This window comes from Sciurus carolinensis, chromosome X (assembly GCF_902686445.1).
Source record: "Sciurus carolinensis chromosome X, mSciCar1.2, whole genome shotgun sequence".
In the NCBI taxonomy this organism is placed as follows: domain Eukaryota; kingdom Metazoa; phylum Chordata; class Mammalia; order Rodentia; family Sciuridae; genus Sciurus; species Sciurus carolinensis.
The window spans coordinates 9,760,297-9,778,725 of record NC_062232.1 but is presented as its reverse complement, the minus strand read 5'-3'; the positions used below and the strand labels follow the sequence as shown (position 1 = coordinate 9,778,725).

General features: G+C 40.0%; 1 protein-coding gene across 1 annotated transcript in view; it reads right to left on the bottom strand.

The window, feature by feature from the left end:
- The window catches only part of Egfl6 (EGF like domain multiple 6), a 59,555-nt gene extending 43,644 nt beyond the window's left edge, over positions 1–15,911 (bottom strand). The window contains exon 1 of the mRNA XM_047536730.1: positions 15,670–15,911. Within this exon, the coding sequence (XP_047392686.1) occupies positions 15,670–15,743 (74 nt within the window). The 5' untranslated portion in view covers positions 15,744–15,911. The remainder of the gene's footprint in view (positions 1–15,669) is intronic.
- Between the last annotated feature and the right edge of the window lie 2,518 nt (positions 15,912–18,429).

Here is an 18,429-nt window from a genome sequence, read left to right as displayed (position 1 = left end):
AATCTAGCAACAAAATCTTGGAGATTACCTGTCAACTTCTCGACTGCAGCCTTGCAAGTAATATGCTCTCCAGTACCAATAGGAAGGGCCTTACCTATTTCCTGATGTCAAAAAAAAAAAAAAAAAACCACAACGTATAATCCTTAATAGGGCATTGATATATACTGATCATTGTACTAGGTCCTGGGGATACAGAGGTGAACCTGAAAGACAGGGTTCCTGGCTTATGAACTTTCAGATAAGGGAGTAGGGGTAATAAAGTCACTAAACAGAATACTACAGAAGCTTAAAGCAAAGAAACATAATCCATTGTAGGGGTCTGAGATGTTCTCCTTGAGGGCACAACTTTTAAATGAGACTTAAGGTGAGCAGGAGTCAACCACATGGAGTGACAGAAAGAATATTACCAGCAGAGAATGACTGTAGACTAAGATGTAAGGGATGTCAGGCTTATGCTTGAAGAACCCATAGAAGGCCAGAGGACTGGAACAAAAAGAGAGAGCTGGTGGGGGATAAGCCTAAAGAGGTGGGAAGCAGCTATGTCCCAGAGGGTCCTGTGAGTCAAATTAGAGTCATAGGGCTTCTATACTAATGGAAATAGCACAGCTCTGAAGGGTTTTAAGTAGCAAGGTTATTTGATAAGATTTTCCTTTAGAAAAACATCATGGCAGGAGTCTGGAAAATATAGACTGGAGGGAGGAAAAATGGAAGCAAGGATATCAGTTGTTTCAATAGATAGAATCTGGTTTCTTGGATTGGAGCAGTAGAGGTGGAGGTGGGGAGAAATGGATGGATTCCAGGTAGAACCAAAATACTTGGTAAGAAATTAGAGTCATTCATTCATCCAACAATTATTATTGAATATCTACAATGTATCAGGCACTGGGCTACTTTCCAGAGGTTCATCATCAACCAAGAGGGAAGTAAGTTCTCTGAGCTTGTGGAACTTGTACTTCAGCCAGTTGAATGTGAAGTATGAGAGGGACATACCATCAGGTAAATAGCATGAGACATTTCTGGAATGAGGACTATGAATGGAGGAACATATTAGCAAATAGGGTAAATGCTGACCTGTCTCTGGCACATGTTGATTTGAGTGCTCATTATGCAGAGAAGATGTTGAGTAGAAAGTTGGATATTTGGACTAGAAGTCTAGGAAGAAGGACCCAATCTGCAGGTAAGGAAGTAGATGTAGCATAAGAGGAGGCTTCGGGTAGAGATTCTATCTTTTGAAACAACTGATATCCCTGCTTCCATTTTTCTTCCCTCCATAGTATATTTTCCAGACTCCTGCCATGATGTTTTTCTAAAGGAAAATCTTATCAAATAACCTTGCTACTTAAAACCCTTCAGAGCTGTGCTGTTGCCATTAGTACAGAAAACCAGCATGTAAGAGGTGGGCCAAGGAAGAGGATGGTCCAGAAAGAGACCTAGGCAATGCTCAGAGGACACCAAGTTAGTACAGTGCCAGGAAAGGCAAATGAGGGTAGTGTTTCTAGAAAGAGATTAGGATCAACTCTGGATGTTGAGAGGTTATGTAACATGATAGTTAAGACTATAGTTTCCTTCCTGGGTTTGAATTCTGACTCTCTATATATTAACTCTGACTCTGTGACCTTTGGCAAGTTATTTCATCTTTCCATGCTTCAGCTATCTCATTTCTAAAATGGGATAACAAAAACATTAAGGGTATTTGTGCCAATGAAATGATTTACTATATGTAAAGGACTTTGAACAGTGACTAATACAGTAAATGCTCCCTAATTGATTGCTTTTATTAGTACTTGTAGTAGAATCAGTATTAGTAGATGTGTTGACTTCAGAGAAGAACCACATTTCCCATAGAAGGGCCTACTGTAGTGTCTCTGGCCTTGGTGGGAGCATCCAGTGGGAGTTGTAACTCCACTTAAAAGTGGTGAGGGGGCTGGGGAGATATCTCAGTTGGTAGATTGCTTGCCTTGCAAGCACAAGGCCCTGAGTTCAATCCCCAGCACTGAAAAAAAAAAGTGGTGAGGGATTTCCAAGAGCAGAGTCATTAGGGCCTTTGGTCAATAATAATCTCTGCCTATGAGGCACATTCTCATGGATGTCATGGTTTCCGTGTGATTTAGTTTTTTAATGTCTATAGGAACCAATTTTTACTGTAAGGGGAGAATACCATAGAATTTCACCTTAAGGAAAGCGATCTTAGATTATTATCCAGCTAAAACATAACCATTTTACATACGAAGAAACTAAGGCCAAGAAAGACTAAGTATTTCATCAGTATCAAAATTTAGAAGAGAACACATTTCACCACACTACCCATCTGTCCATCTATCCTTTAGTGTACCCAAAGAGTATTAGGTAATTACACATGTAAGTTACCATACTAGACACTGAGACAATTAGGTTGTGTACTGTTATGGTTTGGATGTGAGGTGTCCCCAAAAGCTCATGTGTGAGACAGTGCAAGAAAGTTTAGAGGAGAAATGACCAGGGTTTGACAGCCTTAACCCAATCAGTGAATTAACTGAAGGCAGGTGGGGTGTGGCTGGAGGAGGTGGACATTTTCTATCTGGTGAATGGAGTCTGCTTTCTGATCATCATGTGAGCTGTTTCCGTCTGCCACACTCTTCTGCCATGATGTTCAGCCTCACTTTGAGTCCTGAGGAATGGAGTCTGCTGTCTATGACTGAGACCTCTGAAACCATGAGCCCTCAAAAATTTTTTCCTCCTCTACAATTGTTCTAGTCAGGTCTTTTAGTCACAGCAGTGAAAAAGCTGACTAAAACATATGCAAAACAGCACTTACCCACAAAGAATGTATATTCTAGGGGCAAAGATGTATAAGTAAACAGGAAATTTTGCTCCAACATATGAACCCTACCAAAGGGGTGAGTTTTTCAGAATCTAGGTGAAAATACAGGAATTATTAGATTGGGATGGGTTGGGTAAGAAATTTTCTGGAGGAAATGATGTCTAATATGAACTTTGGTGACTGGTGAAATCTATCCAGGTGACATTGGAGGAGGCTATATGGTGAGGAAGGTGCTACAGGCAGAGAAAATAACCTGTGTTAAAGATGCAGTCACTAAGAACATGAGGAGTTGGTGGCCTGCGAGTGTGAGCTTAGTGGCAGGGTAGTGGGAAAGGAAGCTACAGGAATGGTGGGATGGAGAAGAGTCAGGGAGATAAGAAGGAGCCAGAAGGAAAAGGCCTGTGTCCACAGGAATCATTTTGTTCATCTTCAAGTTTCCAGGGAGTTATAGAAGGATTTCAAGCAGCTGGAAATATCAAGGATTTTGCAATATATGCAACAGCTTCCATAGAATTAGGGTGAGTTCAATAAGCTCCAACAAGATTTCCAAAATGGTTAGATGTGAAGTCACACAAAAACAAATTGAAATTTGTTGAAATATGATATTTTTTAAAAGCCTAATTAGAAACCAGTCCAGAGTCTCTGATATAGGCAGCCAAACTTATTTCATATGTACTAGTCAAAGTTAATTAGTTTGAATTGCAAAGAATACTGCCTGGGGTTAACTAAGAGGAGAAAGTTACCAGAAGATGAAATTCATATACCATTTGCACATTACCACAGCTCTCCAGAGAAATCCTCTTTCTCTTGAGCTTTATTACTTTCACATGCCTGCCTTCAGGTGAAAAGGTGAAACTAAGAAATCTGAGGTGTATTAGTTTCTCCCAAGTCATTATTTTTGACATTGTACAAAATGTCACTTATAAAACTCCAAGACGTTAATGACTAACACTTGGGCCATTAAGAACTTGTGAATAAAGTAATAATTCTTATTCACTACAAGGAATTCCTTCTCCAGTCACAAATACATCTTAGTATTACAGCTCTGTTGGAAGATATCACAAATTTGTCATCAAATCTACCCTTACTCTTGTTTGTTGAAAAAATGCAAATGATAGTTGTTTAAAAATCAACTCAACCTATGATTGAGAACTATAAAATGCACTCTGATATTTAAACACGTACACAAGTCAGACAACACCAGTTCTGTCTCTGGCTGCTCTGTGGATGCAGCAACATGTTCTGTGCATATTTCCTAAAGGAAACCAAGCAGTTTAAACCAGCACTGTAGGAAAAAAACATCAGAGGAATACGAGTTCTAAATGAACAACATGACTTTTAATTAATAGGTGTGAGGTCTGTATATTCACCCAGTTTTGAGAGCTAGCTTCAAAGGGCCAGTCACAACTGGGATTTTGCTAGCTTAATCATCAAATTATACATCTGGTCATGAAAATGGAAAAAGAATTTCATGGGGGAAAATCATTAGTAGATAGAATTGCTAATAATTAACTTGCTGATTTGTAGATGCTAGAGGAAATTGCTCTACTACATCAAGAATCCATATGTGTATTTTATATTGGCAGTTTTAAAAAATGCACGTATTCAGCTATTCTAAATTATATATGAAAAGAAAATTAATTATTAAAGTTTTTATGTTTAAGATGAAGCAATATGATCCAGGGGAAGGAAGAATCCAGCACAAGCAAACATGGTACTGGCAATAATAACAGAGCACACATTACCTTGTAAATTTTTTTAAGCTGCTTAGAAAAAAAACTTTTTAATTTCTACAAAGTTGTCAAATGACATACCAAGTGAATGTTAGCATATTATCCAGATAATTTTCCAAGTGTCATCTCCAACTTGCCCTTTGCTCTAATTCCATGACCACTTGCTAACTTTCCCATCATTAATTCAATAATCTTCCACTTTAATACCTGATTGTAAGTATTATGGATAATGAAATTGCCAGTTTTTCTAGGTTAAAAGATGACCAAACATCTGTGATTTCATATGCTGCAAGTAAGAATTTTAGAAGAGAAGTTTAAGTGCTCACCAAATCCGTGTCTATGTCTCCTGGGCTCAAAATTACACATTTCCCAGCTGCCTGCCAGTCAGGTATGGCCATATAGCTAAGTTTGGCCAGTGAAATGTAGGTGGAAGGGATGTGGACCACCTCCAATCCTGTCTCATAAAGCTCCCCTGGGATCCTCCATATGCTTCTTTCTCATCAGCCCATGAAATAAAGAAGAGTTTTTGGACCTGGAAGAAGATAGTTCCCCAAGAAAGATGGAGCCTGGCCCCATGTGAAGGCATGTAGCAGAGGCTCTCTAAACATGCCTTATAAGACAGGCAAAGAAATAAACTTTTACTGCATTCAGTCACGGAGATTTTGAAACAGTTTGATGCAGTAGCCTGTCCTGATCAGCAAAGTGGGATTAAAAAGTCATTTCTTTTCCTAAAGTCAAGTATACATTGTGTTTTCCTTATGTGTGAATCCTCTTGTACAAAAAAACTTAAAAATACTATCAATATGAATTGAATTTGGTTCTATGTTTGTGAGGCATGCATTTTTTAAAAAAAATGTATAAAATTAGGCCAATGCATTCTGGAATACCAAAGATGAATGGTTAAGGCATAAGTATCAGTCATTGGAATTAAATACACATCTGGGAATAAATGAGTTTTTGGTTTGATTGACCCAATACCATGGAACCTGATAAAATGGGTTCATTGACAAAAAGAAATTTATTAACCCAGAAAGAAAAAGTCTGACCTTGGACTAAACAATCCCATCAACATTCTCTGCTACCTTCAGAGGCCTGGATGGGCTGACCAGTCCCTCCTTTCTTTTATTTTCATTTCTTTTCCTTCCTTCCTTCTTTCCTTCCTTCCTTCCTTCCTTCATTCCTTCCTCCCTCCCTCCCTCCCTTCTTCTTTTCTTTCTTTCTTCTTTCTTCTTTCTTTCTTTCTTTCTTTCGTTTCTTTCTTTCTTTTCTTTCTCTTTCTTTCTTCTTTCTTTCTTTCTTTCTTTTCTTTCTTTCTTTCTTTCTTTCTTTCTTTCTTTCTTTCTTTCTTTCTTTCTTTCTTTCTTCCTTTCCTTCTTTCTTCCTTTTCTTTCTCTTTCTCAGAAGTCTCTTCCTAAACAATATTTAGTAATATGCAGGACCCAAAGAACCCAATCTTCAGTCATGAAAGTATCAACATAGGTGACCAAGTCTCTATGGAAAGGAGACCCTGAGCTTTGGGAGTCTGAACTAAATGCTGAGTGTTGTCTAGAGTTCCTTTAATGCATTATACAGCTTTCTGTCTACATTGATCAAATTAATCAGAAAATCACTGTCTCCACAGCTGAAGTTAATTTAAAAAAATTCCAGGGATTGTGTAAGTAGTATAGTATTTCTGCATAGGATTCCTTATTTTCTGCAAAAATATACTGTGCCAGAATTCTTAATATGCTTGTTTATGGTTAGGTTCCAGGAAACCTCATGATAGTCTCCAAGACAAATTGAAAAGTTAAACCTCTTTTGCTGATGCTTAAATACATTTAAATATTGCCATACAAATAAAATAAAAGTTTTTTCAAATAGGGATAACAAGGTCCAGCCATGAGGTTTTTGTTATTGTTATTGTTATTGATTTTTAAATAATAGCTCCCAGTATGGCAAGTTCATTGTACCCAACCAGTTAAAATTAACTTCAGGTTCCCATCTAAATTTAAGAGACAGAGCCCAAGTCCAAAGGTTCAGGTATACTCTAAGGCAGCTCACCTTCCCAGATGTGTATAAGTTTAAGAGCAAGAGTCCAATAAATCCTGGCCCAGCTTATCAAGCTCTCCAACTCCAGTGGGTGTTGATGTGTCTTCAAATTCCCCATGCCATGACTGGCAGGGATAGTAGTAAATCTCAGGCAAAACTTAGAACTTTCCATTGATTCTATTTATCTCACTTGACTTCCAAGCTCAGGAGTTAGGTGGAGGTTGGGGACGGGGAGTATTGTAGTTTGGGTTCACTCAAAAGAAGACCATGAGATAAAGATTTGAGTGCAAGTGGTTTATTTAGGAGGTAAAGGGCACATTGATAGGGGAGTGGGGAGTGAAACAAAGAAGATAAGGCAATAAAGGAAGCATTACCAGGATAACTCCATTTATTCTCCTTCTCCCTCATTCATTCACTCATTCATTCACTGTGGGGAATGATACAAGATGGAGCTGGGGAAGTAGGCAAAGGTTAGATTAATCAGGTGTTTTATGGGTTTATGCTATGCTATTTTAGTAGAATGGATTTTATTCTTAATCTGGTGACAAGTCATTGAAATGTTTTAAGAAGAGGGCTGATGGTATGATTTAAGTTTTAAGAGGAACACTTTGGGGTGTGGATTTGGAGGGACAAAAGAAGAAAAAAAGGAAAACTATTATGGTGGTTCCGGTGGGAGATGATGGTGGTATACTTGGGTGGTGGCAGGCAGGTAGAGTAGATAAACTTGAGACATGGTTTGTAATAAGATAGTGCCAGATTGAAAGAGGGAGGAAGTGTTCCACTTGTCAGGAAAGATGCCAAAGTTTTTGGTTTGAGTCAGTTTGAATGTTGTTTGTTTCAGGATGGAAAGAAGAGGTGAATTCTGTAGATGATCAAGAGTTCTGTCTTGGATGTCCTCAACTTAATGCCTAAGTCAGGAATGTAGCATAAGGATGCTAGGCTTTGAGATTCTCATTTGAAAGTCATCTACATATAAATGGCATTGAAAAATTTAGGACTGAAACAATCACTTGGAGAGATTGTAGTTAAGGAAGAAGAGAGATTCAGAACCAGCTATTTGGAAATCCAACACTTTAAATCTGATAGAAGAAGGGAAGCTGGGAAAAGAGACTGGGAAAGAGTAACCAGTATAGGAGGCAAACTAGAATGCATGTGGTGGCAATTCTATGTCAGATTATCTGATACTTTTCCTTTCAAAAGGTGAGGCTTAATTTACTTCCCCTCACGTGGGTCTCTACTTAGCAACCAGCTTCTAACAGAGTACTGTGGGAGTAATGGAGGGTAACTTCTGAGATCAGAACACAAAAGGCACTGCAGCTTCCTCCTTCTTTTCCTCTTGAATTAGATACTACAGGGGAAGTCAGTTGCCATGTTGTGAAGACACTCAAGCAGCCCTATGGAGAATCCACATGGAAAGGAGCAGAGGCCTCCTGCCAACAGCCAGTAGAGTGTGCCATCTTGGAGCAGATCCTCAAGCCAGAGTCAAGTCTTCAAATAACTATAGCATTGGTCAACAACTTGACTGCAACCTTGTGAAAAACACCAAGCCCTTTTGCTGTGAGCCTAAAACTGCTCTAAATAAAATAAAACCTATTTAAAAATCCCTGATCTCCATTCTGCTAAGCCACTTCTGAATTCCTGACCCACAGAAACCTTGTGAGACAGTGACTTGTTTTAAGCCACAAAGTTTTGAATTGTTCTGTAGCACATTCATAGATAACTAATATACACAGTGCCCAGAAACCAAGCAAAGGGAACACTGAAGAGAAAGATGATGATCTTTCTAAAGATATTTGCAGTTTGGTATTTTATTTTTATTTTTTTGCAGTGCTGGGATGGAATCCAGGACCTTGCACATGCTAGGGAAGTGCTCTACCACTGAGCTACGCCTCAAGCTCTGCTTTGGTATTTTGAATTTTCATTTTGCATTTGTATTTACTGAATCTGAAACACTGTGAATTATGAGCACATTATTATTATAAGCATTAGGAAATAAAATGCTACCAATTAAACTAAACTATGGCTTATTACCTTAATGATAATTGGGTCGTAATTTTGTGCATGAATTTTGTGCTAGCTTTAAAGAACACAGAGCCTGCAATGGTTTACACTGCTTTCTACTGCTCTCAAAATGAAGTCAAAGCCCCTTGGTTTGATGTACCAGGCTCCTCACAGCCTGGTTCCAGTCTGCTTTCTTTGCCTCTGGCAGCCACTGGGCTCATGACCGCTGGGCTCATGTGGGCATTCTACTCTGTTTCTTGGGCTGATGTCTTCCTTTTGCAGGGATGTAGCCATTCATTTATTCCTATGCAAAACCTACTACCAATTAAGCACTGTAATACTTGCTTTCTTCCCTTCTCCATTTTATATCTGTGGACTCACATTTATTCACAAGGATAGTTTAAATGTCATGCCCTATCTTCAGTTTTTCCTGACTCTTTCAGACAGACTTAATTTCTCTCTTACTTGTATCTGATAAATGTTTTATATGTTTATGTGCAAATAAACGGAGTTTAATATGTTTTACATATGCAGATAAATATGTATAATAGATATCTATTCATTCCTTCAAAATAATCTATTCATTATTTATATATAAATAATATTATTTGCCTCTTCTTCATCTCCTTTCTTCAGTCATTCATTTATCCATCCAAATTTTTTTCAACACCTACTCTGTGCCAGGTACTTAGATAGAAGCTAGAGTTATAACTCTCCATACTGACTCCTCTGCCTGAAAAGGAAAGACATTTTTCTGGTCCCATAAAGTTGTCTAGTCGGGGCAGCAAATAGATATCTCTCTGTGGCATTTGGGAGAATGTTTGGGCATGTCAACTGCTCTGTTAGTATTGTTGAATTGGACTGAATCAATTTCAACCCTTTTTAGAATTTTTTTTTCATAATTTAAGACCTCAGATTTAAAGCAATTTGAAACTGATAACTGACCTGGCAAGTTAACTGATGAAACTGGAAGTACAATTGAACCCTCTCTGTACAAATTGCTGTATTTGATGGAAAGTGATTTAATTATTCTTGGAAGATAACCATAGCCTTTAGATCTGCCACTTATTCACTATGAAATTCTTGGCAAATCAACTTAATCACCTATTCATTTGAAATTCAGTTTACTTATGTATAAAATTGAAAACACGATGTGTAACTCACACATAGGAGATATGATCTGTAATTTACACTCAACATTTTGAGTGGTATCCTAATATCCATTCTCCCCTTCTTTCTTAGTAATGAGAACCCCATTACATAGACATTCAGCATAAATCTTGCATTTTCCAGGCTTTACTTTGTGAGGAATGACCATGGAGCTAAGTTTGGACCAATGGGATGTAAGCAGTTGTGCCATGTGCAATTTCTAGGATGTGGTGGTAAAAAGAGGAGTGATGGCCTTCACATTTCCTCATATTGGCCAGAATGTGGATATGATTGTTGGAGCTCAAGAATCCATCTTAGGTCAGGAGGGGAGATTCTTTTGGTGGAGCACTAAGGTGGCATCATTCAGATCCCAGAATCCCTGAAGTGCCATACCAGCTCCACTGTCTACTCCTGTGTGAGAGAGAAACACATATCTATCTTGTTTAAGCCAGGGTTCTGTGGATTTTCTATCACAATCAATTTCAAAAGATTAAAAATTATCATCGCCATACTCACTAACTGCTATAAGCTCTTTACTCCTTTTCTTTTTACATTTCCTGATTAAAACCACCAATGTCAAGTGATTTGTGAGACCCAGTTTTCAGTTTGCATGCAACTCAAAATCAAGATTAGGTGAATAAAAGTTTTATTCTTTTGCTCCATGAGGTTTCTATTTTTTGAACTTGCTTTTACTTGCTAGGTCTGCCATAGTAAAGTACCACAGACTGGGTTGCTTAAACAACAGAAATTTTATTTTCTTAATCCTGGAGGCTGGAAGTCACAGACCACTGTGTGGGCAGAATTGGTTTCTCCTGAGGCTTCTCTCCTTGACTTGAAAAGGCTATCTTCCTGTATCCTCACATGGTTCATCCTCTGTGTGTATCTCTGTCATAATCCCCTCTTCTTATAAGGACTCCAGTCATTATTAGGGAAGGGCCCACCATAATCGCCTTGTTTTAATTACCCCATTGGGGCCCCTATCTCCAAATATAGTCACATTTTGAGGTACTGGGGATTAGGGATTCAACATATGAATTTGGGGGGGCATAATTTAGTCCATATCACCTTAGGACAACTTCATGTCCTATCTTAACTGTCCCCACAGGAGTTTGTGTTCTAGAACTTGTCACTAGGAGTATGAGTTCCTCAGATACAGTTCCCGTCTCACCAGGTCAGCAAAAAATGGGTGTATTGTGGTACATAGCGAATCTCATTTATTGATGCCCAAGAGCTTCTCTGTTGGTGGGAGCTTGCTCTGCCTTGTGTGCATAGTATGTTGAAAGTGTAGAACTCCTTCCCAAAAACCCTCAATTAATAACTGATAGGAGTATAAGTACCCCAACTCCCACATCTTCAGAAGAGATTACTGAGGTTCATGTCCAACTGTTCCCCTAGCAGGATTAAGTCATAATGGTAATTTATTTAAAATAAAATTTTTGTGGTATTGAGGCTAAAAACCCAGGGGCTTATACATTCACTGAGCTATATCCCCAGCCTTTTCTAATTTTGATTTTGAGATAGGGTCTCATTAAGTTGCCCAGGCTGGCCTTCAACTTGTGATCCTCCTGCCTCAGCTTCCCTGGTAGCTGGTATTACAAGTGTACAGCCCCATATCCAGTGGTAACTTATTTTTATATTTCTCAGTCACACTTCCTCTCTTCCATATCAGAACTTCCTAGGGTCACCTCCCAAATTAACAACACAGTCTGTTTCTAGGAGAATGCAAACTTTGAGAGGAAGGTAGTGGTGTTAAGAGGGGAAACACAAACTTTATATGAGTCCCTTGATTATAATGGACTAGGGTCAAGAGAAGCAGGATCACTGGTGATGATGTGTGAGCAAGCACTTTGTAAAAATGCCAGTTTTTCTGTATTCTGTTTTTTGAGGAAATAAATTCAATATTGGAACATCACTGGCCTTAAAGCATAAAACCAAATCAAATGCAATTCACAAGAAATCACCTACTTTTTCTGTCCATTTGCTTGTCAAATGGATAAAATACCTATTTCTTTGGGTTGTTGAAAGAATTGATTGAAATAATATTCAAAAGGATTACTATAGGGTCTCAAAATATGTTGCATGCCAATCTTATTTAGGGAGACCAGATGATATACTTATGAGTTTGGGGGTATATTCATATAAATTATGGTTTTAAGAATAAAGAGATGAATGACATGACAATTAAAAAATCACTAAAATCATGTTAAAAGATGAAATCTAACTCATAAAAATAGGAGCAACAGATTCATAGCTCAGTCTTCCTGTAGAAGGCTGAATCATGCTCTCTCTACCCAAAAGATGTCCAAATCCTAATTCCTGGGATCTGTGAATGTTACTTTATATGACAAAAGGGACTTTGCAGATGTGATTGAGGTAAGAATATTGAGATGGGGAGATTATCCTAGATTATATCTGGTGGACTTGATATAATCACAGTGGTACCTCTTAGAGGAAGACAAAGAAGATTCAGAGAGAAGACAATGTGACAAAAGAAGAAGACATTAGAGCAATATGGCCACAAGCCAAGGATGTTGGCAGACTCTAGAAGCTGAAAGAAATGAAAAACGGGTTTTCCCCTTGAGACCCCAGAAGGAACCACTCCTGCCAACACCTTAATTTTAGCCCCATAAGACTTATTTTGGACTTCTGACTTCCAGAACTGTAAGACAATAAACTTACGCTGTTTTAAGCCACGAAGTCTGCGGTAAATTGTCATGGTGGTACTTCCCTAACAGGGCTCTGAAAAGAATTGATTCTCCATGTAGTGTGTGGTTTGCAGTAAGCAGGCCTTTCCCTACAAACATGGCCCCTTAGTATGAACCCAGGTGTTCCCTCATCTCTCACATGAATTTTACTTGTATTAAATAGAGAAAAAAATGAATAACAGAAATATGTGGTAGTAAAGTAAGTTCTTCACTTCATCTCAGGAATAAAAAAGTAAAATTAGCAAAGAGGAGGGGAATCAGATGGGGGTAGGAGAGGGCAAGGTTAGGTAATAGGGGGTGAAAATGATCAAAATATCTCATATTTATATGACTGACACAATGAAACACACTATTCTGTTTAATTAATATGTATTAATAAAAATTTGGAAAAAAGAACATCAAAGTTGCTAACATTTATCTTATGTGCCCAAGGAAAAAAATTTGCAGTGTTAGGATCAGGAATGCTAGAAATGAAATTCAGGTTAATAAATATACTAGACCAGCACTGTCCACTAGAAACATAATAGCTACCTGGCATGTAATTTTTTTTCCAGTAGACACTTTTTAAAAAATGTAAGAGGTGAAATTAATTTTAGTAAGTTTTTTTTATCCAATGCAGCATAATCAAAATGTTACCATTTCAAAATGTACTCAGTGTAAAATGATTAGTGAGATATTTCCTATTCCTTTTGTCATACTAAATCTTGAAATTCTAATGTGTATTTTATACTTATAGCACATCTCAACTTGGGTTGGCCACATTTCAGGTACTCAATAGCCACCCGGGTCTCCAGGCTACTATAGTTGCTGTATCAGCATGTTCAGAGCATCTAAATAGTCCAAATACCAAAGGTAAAAAAAGTTGCTGGGTGTAGAGGCACATACCCTGTACTCCCAGAGGCTTGAGAACCTGGGGGCAGGAGGATCATGAGTTCAAAGCCAGCTTCAGCAAAAGCAAGGCGCTAAGCAACTCAGTGAGACCCTGTCTCCAAATAAAATACAAAATAGGGCTGGAGATTTGGCTCAGTGGTTGAGTGCCTCTGAGTTCAATCCCAGTACCCGCCCCCACAAAAAAAAGTATAAGGCAAGTCAAATTCTGATGCTTAAGAGCATTTAAATGCATACAGTGAAGGAGTTATTCATTTGATGAGTGTTACTTATTTCCTATGAACTAACTCCATTTAAGAGGCATTAATTTTTCAGATCATGAAAGTATGGTACAGTGTTTCAATTAAGAACAATTGGTTAAATAAATAAATAAATAAATAAATAAATAAATTCATGCTTTTATTAGAAACCTCTGTCCCAGTCACAGTTTTAACTGTAAATTGTGAAATCTTGGGGAATAACCAGAATGTGCATTTTGTTGTAATGGGTGCCTTGCATTCTCTGTAAACGTCTTGTCCTTGAGGTGGAGTCTGGAGTTAATTAAATATGGTCCCTGGGTGGTTCCCAAAGAACCACTTGACATTTCTGAGTGTGTTCAGCAGATAATAAATACACCAGCTCATGAACCCAAAACTGTGTAAAGAAATCATGCTTCACATCTTAAAAACTGCAGAACTGCAGAATCCTGACAGGGGTTCTTTGGTTTATTGGGGTCTTTTTGGCTTTTAATTTAATTTAGTGGCACTGTGAAAGTGAAGCTCCTGGCAATTGCTTTGCCCACCTCTAAAGAATTATTATCTCATCTCCAATAGAAGTTGGTTTTTCTTAAGTGGGCTTTCTAGCAAGACAAGAACCTCCAACATTCAAAGAAAATGTGATCATGAGCAAATTGCATCTGCTTACATTTTTATCATGGGAAGGAAATTGAAACTTGCGAACATACATTCTAAGAACCTGGTTTGAGGTTTGTTCTGTTTGAACTTTGAAATCCCTTAATACCACGGCTGACTCTGATGAAAGATTTTTTCCTGTAAGTCAAACAAAGTCAATCAGGCTCACCTCTAAGAAGTCTGAGCCAAACCAAGACTCTTATCCTGCTCTCCCCAGGAATCAGTACTGAAATATCTCACTCAGCTAGGGGTGATCCTACCCCTCAGGGGACTTTGGACCATATCCGGAGAGCTTTTTTCCTTGTCACAGTTTGATGGTGGGTGTCAGGGTTGTTACAGGCATCCAGTGGGTAAAGGTCAGGATGCTGCTAAACACCCTACAGTGCACAGGACAACTGCTACTCCAAGCCTCAACAAATAATTATCTAGCCCAAACCAAAAGGTGGAGAAACCTTAAGTTAGCAGACACCTAAGAAGAAAGCAAGACATTGTGGGCAGAGAACCGGGAAAGTCTTGCTGTATGTCTTTCCTAACAGGCTGCCCTCCCTACTGCATTGGGAAGAGCAGAGATGGTGGGCCACGCTGCCCGAGTTTGCATATGGGATCCATCTCTACTGGTTGTGCCTCTTTGGACAAGTTACTGGACCTCTCTGTGCCTCATTTCTCTCCTCTGCAACACAGGGATGATAATAATAGAACCTTCCACACAAAGTAGTTATGGGTACTTGGTGAATTCACAGTACTAAAGTGCTAACTTAGAGCAGTACCTGGTCTACAGTAAACACTTATATAAGTGTGCATTTACTAAGTGGTTTTGCAGATTTCTGGGAAAATAAAGTTCAGGGCTCAGATGTTTTATGGGCAGTAAGAAAGTGGCTTCAGACCCTGCATTGCCATAGCAAGAATGAGAATGGTTGTCATCTGACAATTACCTCTTTCCAGTTCATCAGCACTAATCAGAAGCCATCCAGTGGAATAGCCCAGCATCATGGCAGGCTCAGTGCAAGAACAGTAAAGGTTCAGTTTCTTTCCTTTCTTCCCCAGCAAAACTAGCGACTGACAACCAGTTGCTGCCCTTGGGGTACAGTGGAAGACACAAAACTGCACAGGCAGAACCCACTTACCCACACATATGGGACACTCACACACCTGCCGCTACTGTAGATGTCTGCAGACCACCATGCCCGCAATCACCCACATGTCTGTGTGCAGAGCCTCCCTCCTCCTGTAGCCCGCCTGAGGGATCTTTGCAGCCAGGTGGGGCTCAGCCTGATGCAAAGGCAACTGGATGCAAAGCTCCGCCAAAGGGGGTCGGGGAGGAATGAAAGCCCGTGAGTGTCCCAGACCTGGCATCCTGGTCACCTCCGGTTGCACAGACACCCATTCACGCGGGGGTGCCTGGAGGGATGGGTCAAAAAAAAGGGGCTCCAAAGCGGGAGTTCAGGCGAAGGGCAGATGACCAACCAGACACTCACCTGGCCGCGTCCCCTAATCCACCTGCCACCCAGGGGAGCAGCAGCGGAAGCGCGAGGCCCCAAGAGGGTGGCATGTTGGCAGGGTCGTCCCTCCTCCTCCTGAGCCTTTCGGGAGGTGCCTGCCGGGACCCGGACGCTGAGCGGCCGCCGCCTCTTTTCTCCTTGGAGGTTCGGAGCCTCGGCTGTTCTCCTGGCTCCCGGGCTCTGTCGCGATTCGGGAGGGCGCTCGCGGCTGCGAGTGGCTGGGCAGCCCTGGCTCCTCCACGGGTGAAGCCCGCGGGGTGAGCTTGGGAGGGCGGGGCGGTCGCGCACATCTGGCTGGGACCCGCCTCCTGCACTACCCGCGCGTCCTCCGCAGTCTCAGTTCCCGCAGAAACTTCCCCCAGACAGTTCATTTCACGGTTGTTGAGGTGTATTTCAGGCACAGGACACATCAGTGACACCTGAGCTGGAGGAATTAAGAATTTAGTTGGGAAATCAAAATTGGACAAAGGATGCTGGTTCATAATGACGGGCTGTCTCACTTCTGACTTCGGTTTAGGTTTTCATACTCTGCAAGGGTTTCTTCCACAAACTGTAAATCATGGGATGCTAGAGCTAGAAGGTCATCAAGTCCTGTACAGCTCTACCATTTGACAAGTGATCCCTCTTGGTCATTTGTAACAGCTTGCTTACATGGGACCCTGGATGATATTGTAATATAGTGACCAGTGCTGAAACCAATGGCAAAAAGAGGGATGCCATATGAGTTCAGAGAATTTTTTTGGGTACTGAGGCATGCTCTTTGTGCTGACAACTTATATAGTAGAAGGAATGATTGATTCCCTCCTTCTTTTTCACATCCACACTCTTGGCTTCATGGTGGGCAGAGTCTTGGCCCCACACCTTGGCTTTGGACTTGATTGTGTGACTTGCTTTGACACATGGCAGAAGTTGCAATGTGCCGGTTCCAAGCCTAGGCTTTAAGACACCGAGCCTCTATTGTGGACATGAGAAGACTTTGTGTCAGCTAGCTGGGTGGCCAAAGGAGGATGAGAAACAGGTGAAACAGAGCTACCTGGTCAACTTGCAGGTCTTTAGTTTGAAGTAGAATTACTCAGTGGAGCCTAGTAGATATCAGCCAACCCACAGATGCATGAATGAGCTGAACTAGAGTCAGAAGCACAAACCAAGCTACTGAGGCTTATTGGGATCATTTCGTACACAGCAATAGTACTCCAATACACCTGTGACCTAGTGTTAACACTAAAATGAAGACTATAGAGAAAGACATTTGTCATTATAAACTTGATTCAATTGTATGGGCATATATATGCCTTAATTCTGGTCAATGAAATATGAGAAGTAGGGCTGGGGAAGATTCTTACTGAAGATTCTTGCTTTGTACCATCATTATTGGTGCAAGGCATGTTTAATTGGGTCTTCTGTTTTACCATTGGAGGCATCCCCACAGATTCAGTACCCTTGGTCAGTAAATAATTACAACATTGAGCTGTTTTATAACTAATCATGACAGGCATTGTCTTAAACACTTTACATACATCATCTCATTGAACACCCACAACTCAATTATATGGGGACCATTAGTTTCCCCATTTTGGAAGTGTCAAAAAACTGAGTCAGAGCAGGTAAGTGGCTTTTCCAAGGTCACACAGCTAAAAATGTAGAACCAGGTTGGAAACCAGGACTCTTTTCCACTGAGCTCTGCTGCTGTTAGGTAAATCTTTTCTGTTGGTTTTGTTTTTGCTTTGGTCTCCTTACTCCTTGGCAGTTTCCACATGTTAAATAAGTCTCATGAGTAAAGCAATAAGATGATTTCTTCAAGGCTCTTACCAAAATCAAAATGAAGGAATGTAAGGTATGAGTTCTGTACTTGCAAATATCTTAAAGAAAATAGGATGCAAAATGTACATTGGTGTGGATTTCCCCACAAGCAGACACCAAGGCAAGGATTCCAGTTGAAGCAGTTTATTCTGGAGATACATAGAACACTGGTAAGGGAGTGAGGGAGTGAATCGGGCCTGAAGATAATTTTCAGGCATTATCAAGTTATCAAGGGTAACTGCAGTTTCATGCTGCTGGGCGCCTCCCAGAGCTGGCATGGAACATGCATCTCCAAACGAATTTACCCACAAAACGAGGAAACTAGGGTATTTATATATAATTTCAATCACTTCCTGACAGCTTCTACCAGGTGCTGATCCTAGGACTTCTGCCTTCTGTGCTGAGGGCAGAGCTAGGGGCATACAGTCAAAGCCCTCAGGCAAAGAACTGTAGATAGTGACTATGGAAAGCCCTACTGAAATGTAGGATCTGAGAGGACAAGGACAGGATGTCACATTGACTGCCACCCAATATCTAGAAATTGAATTGAAAATGATGAGTTTTGCCCATATCACTTCTACCTAGACATTCAGATGCAAATGATTCTCTCCTTCAAATGAACCATTATTCAAAAAAGTCCTAATTAAACATAATTAGCCTAAAATATGAGACTCATCCTGCCTTCTTAAGCATCCTATACAAAGGTCAGAATAGTATCTTGCATTAGCATTAATGTTCATTTGTTGGGTTCTAGCTTTAGCTTCAGCAGTTTGATACTGTTTCTGTTTTTTTTTTTTTTCAGAGCCAAAATCTATTTTGTAGGCTTAAGGAAGTGAGAATATTACAACAGGTAATTTTAGGGGAGGTCAAACACTCCTCAGCCAACCCACCTATTATTTCCTGGGGTGGAGCTGTGGATGAAGGAACTGTCATTTA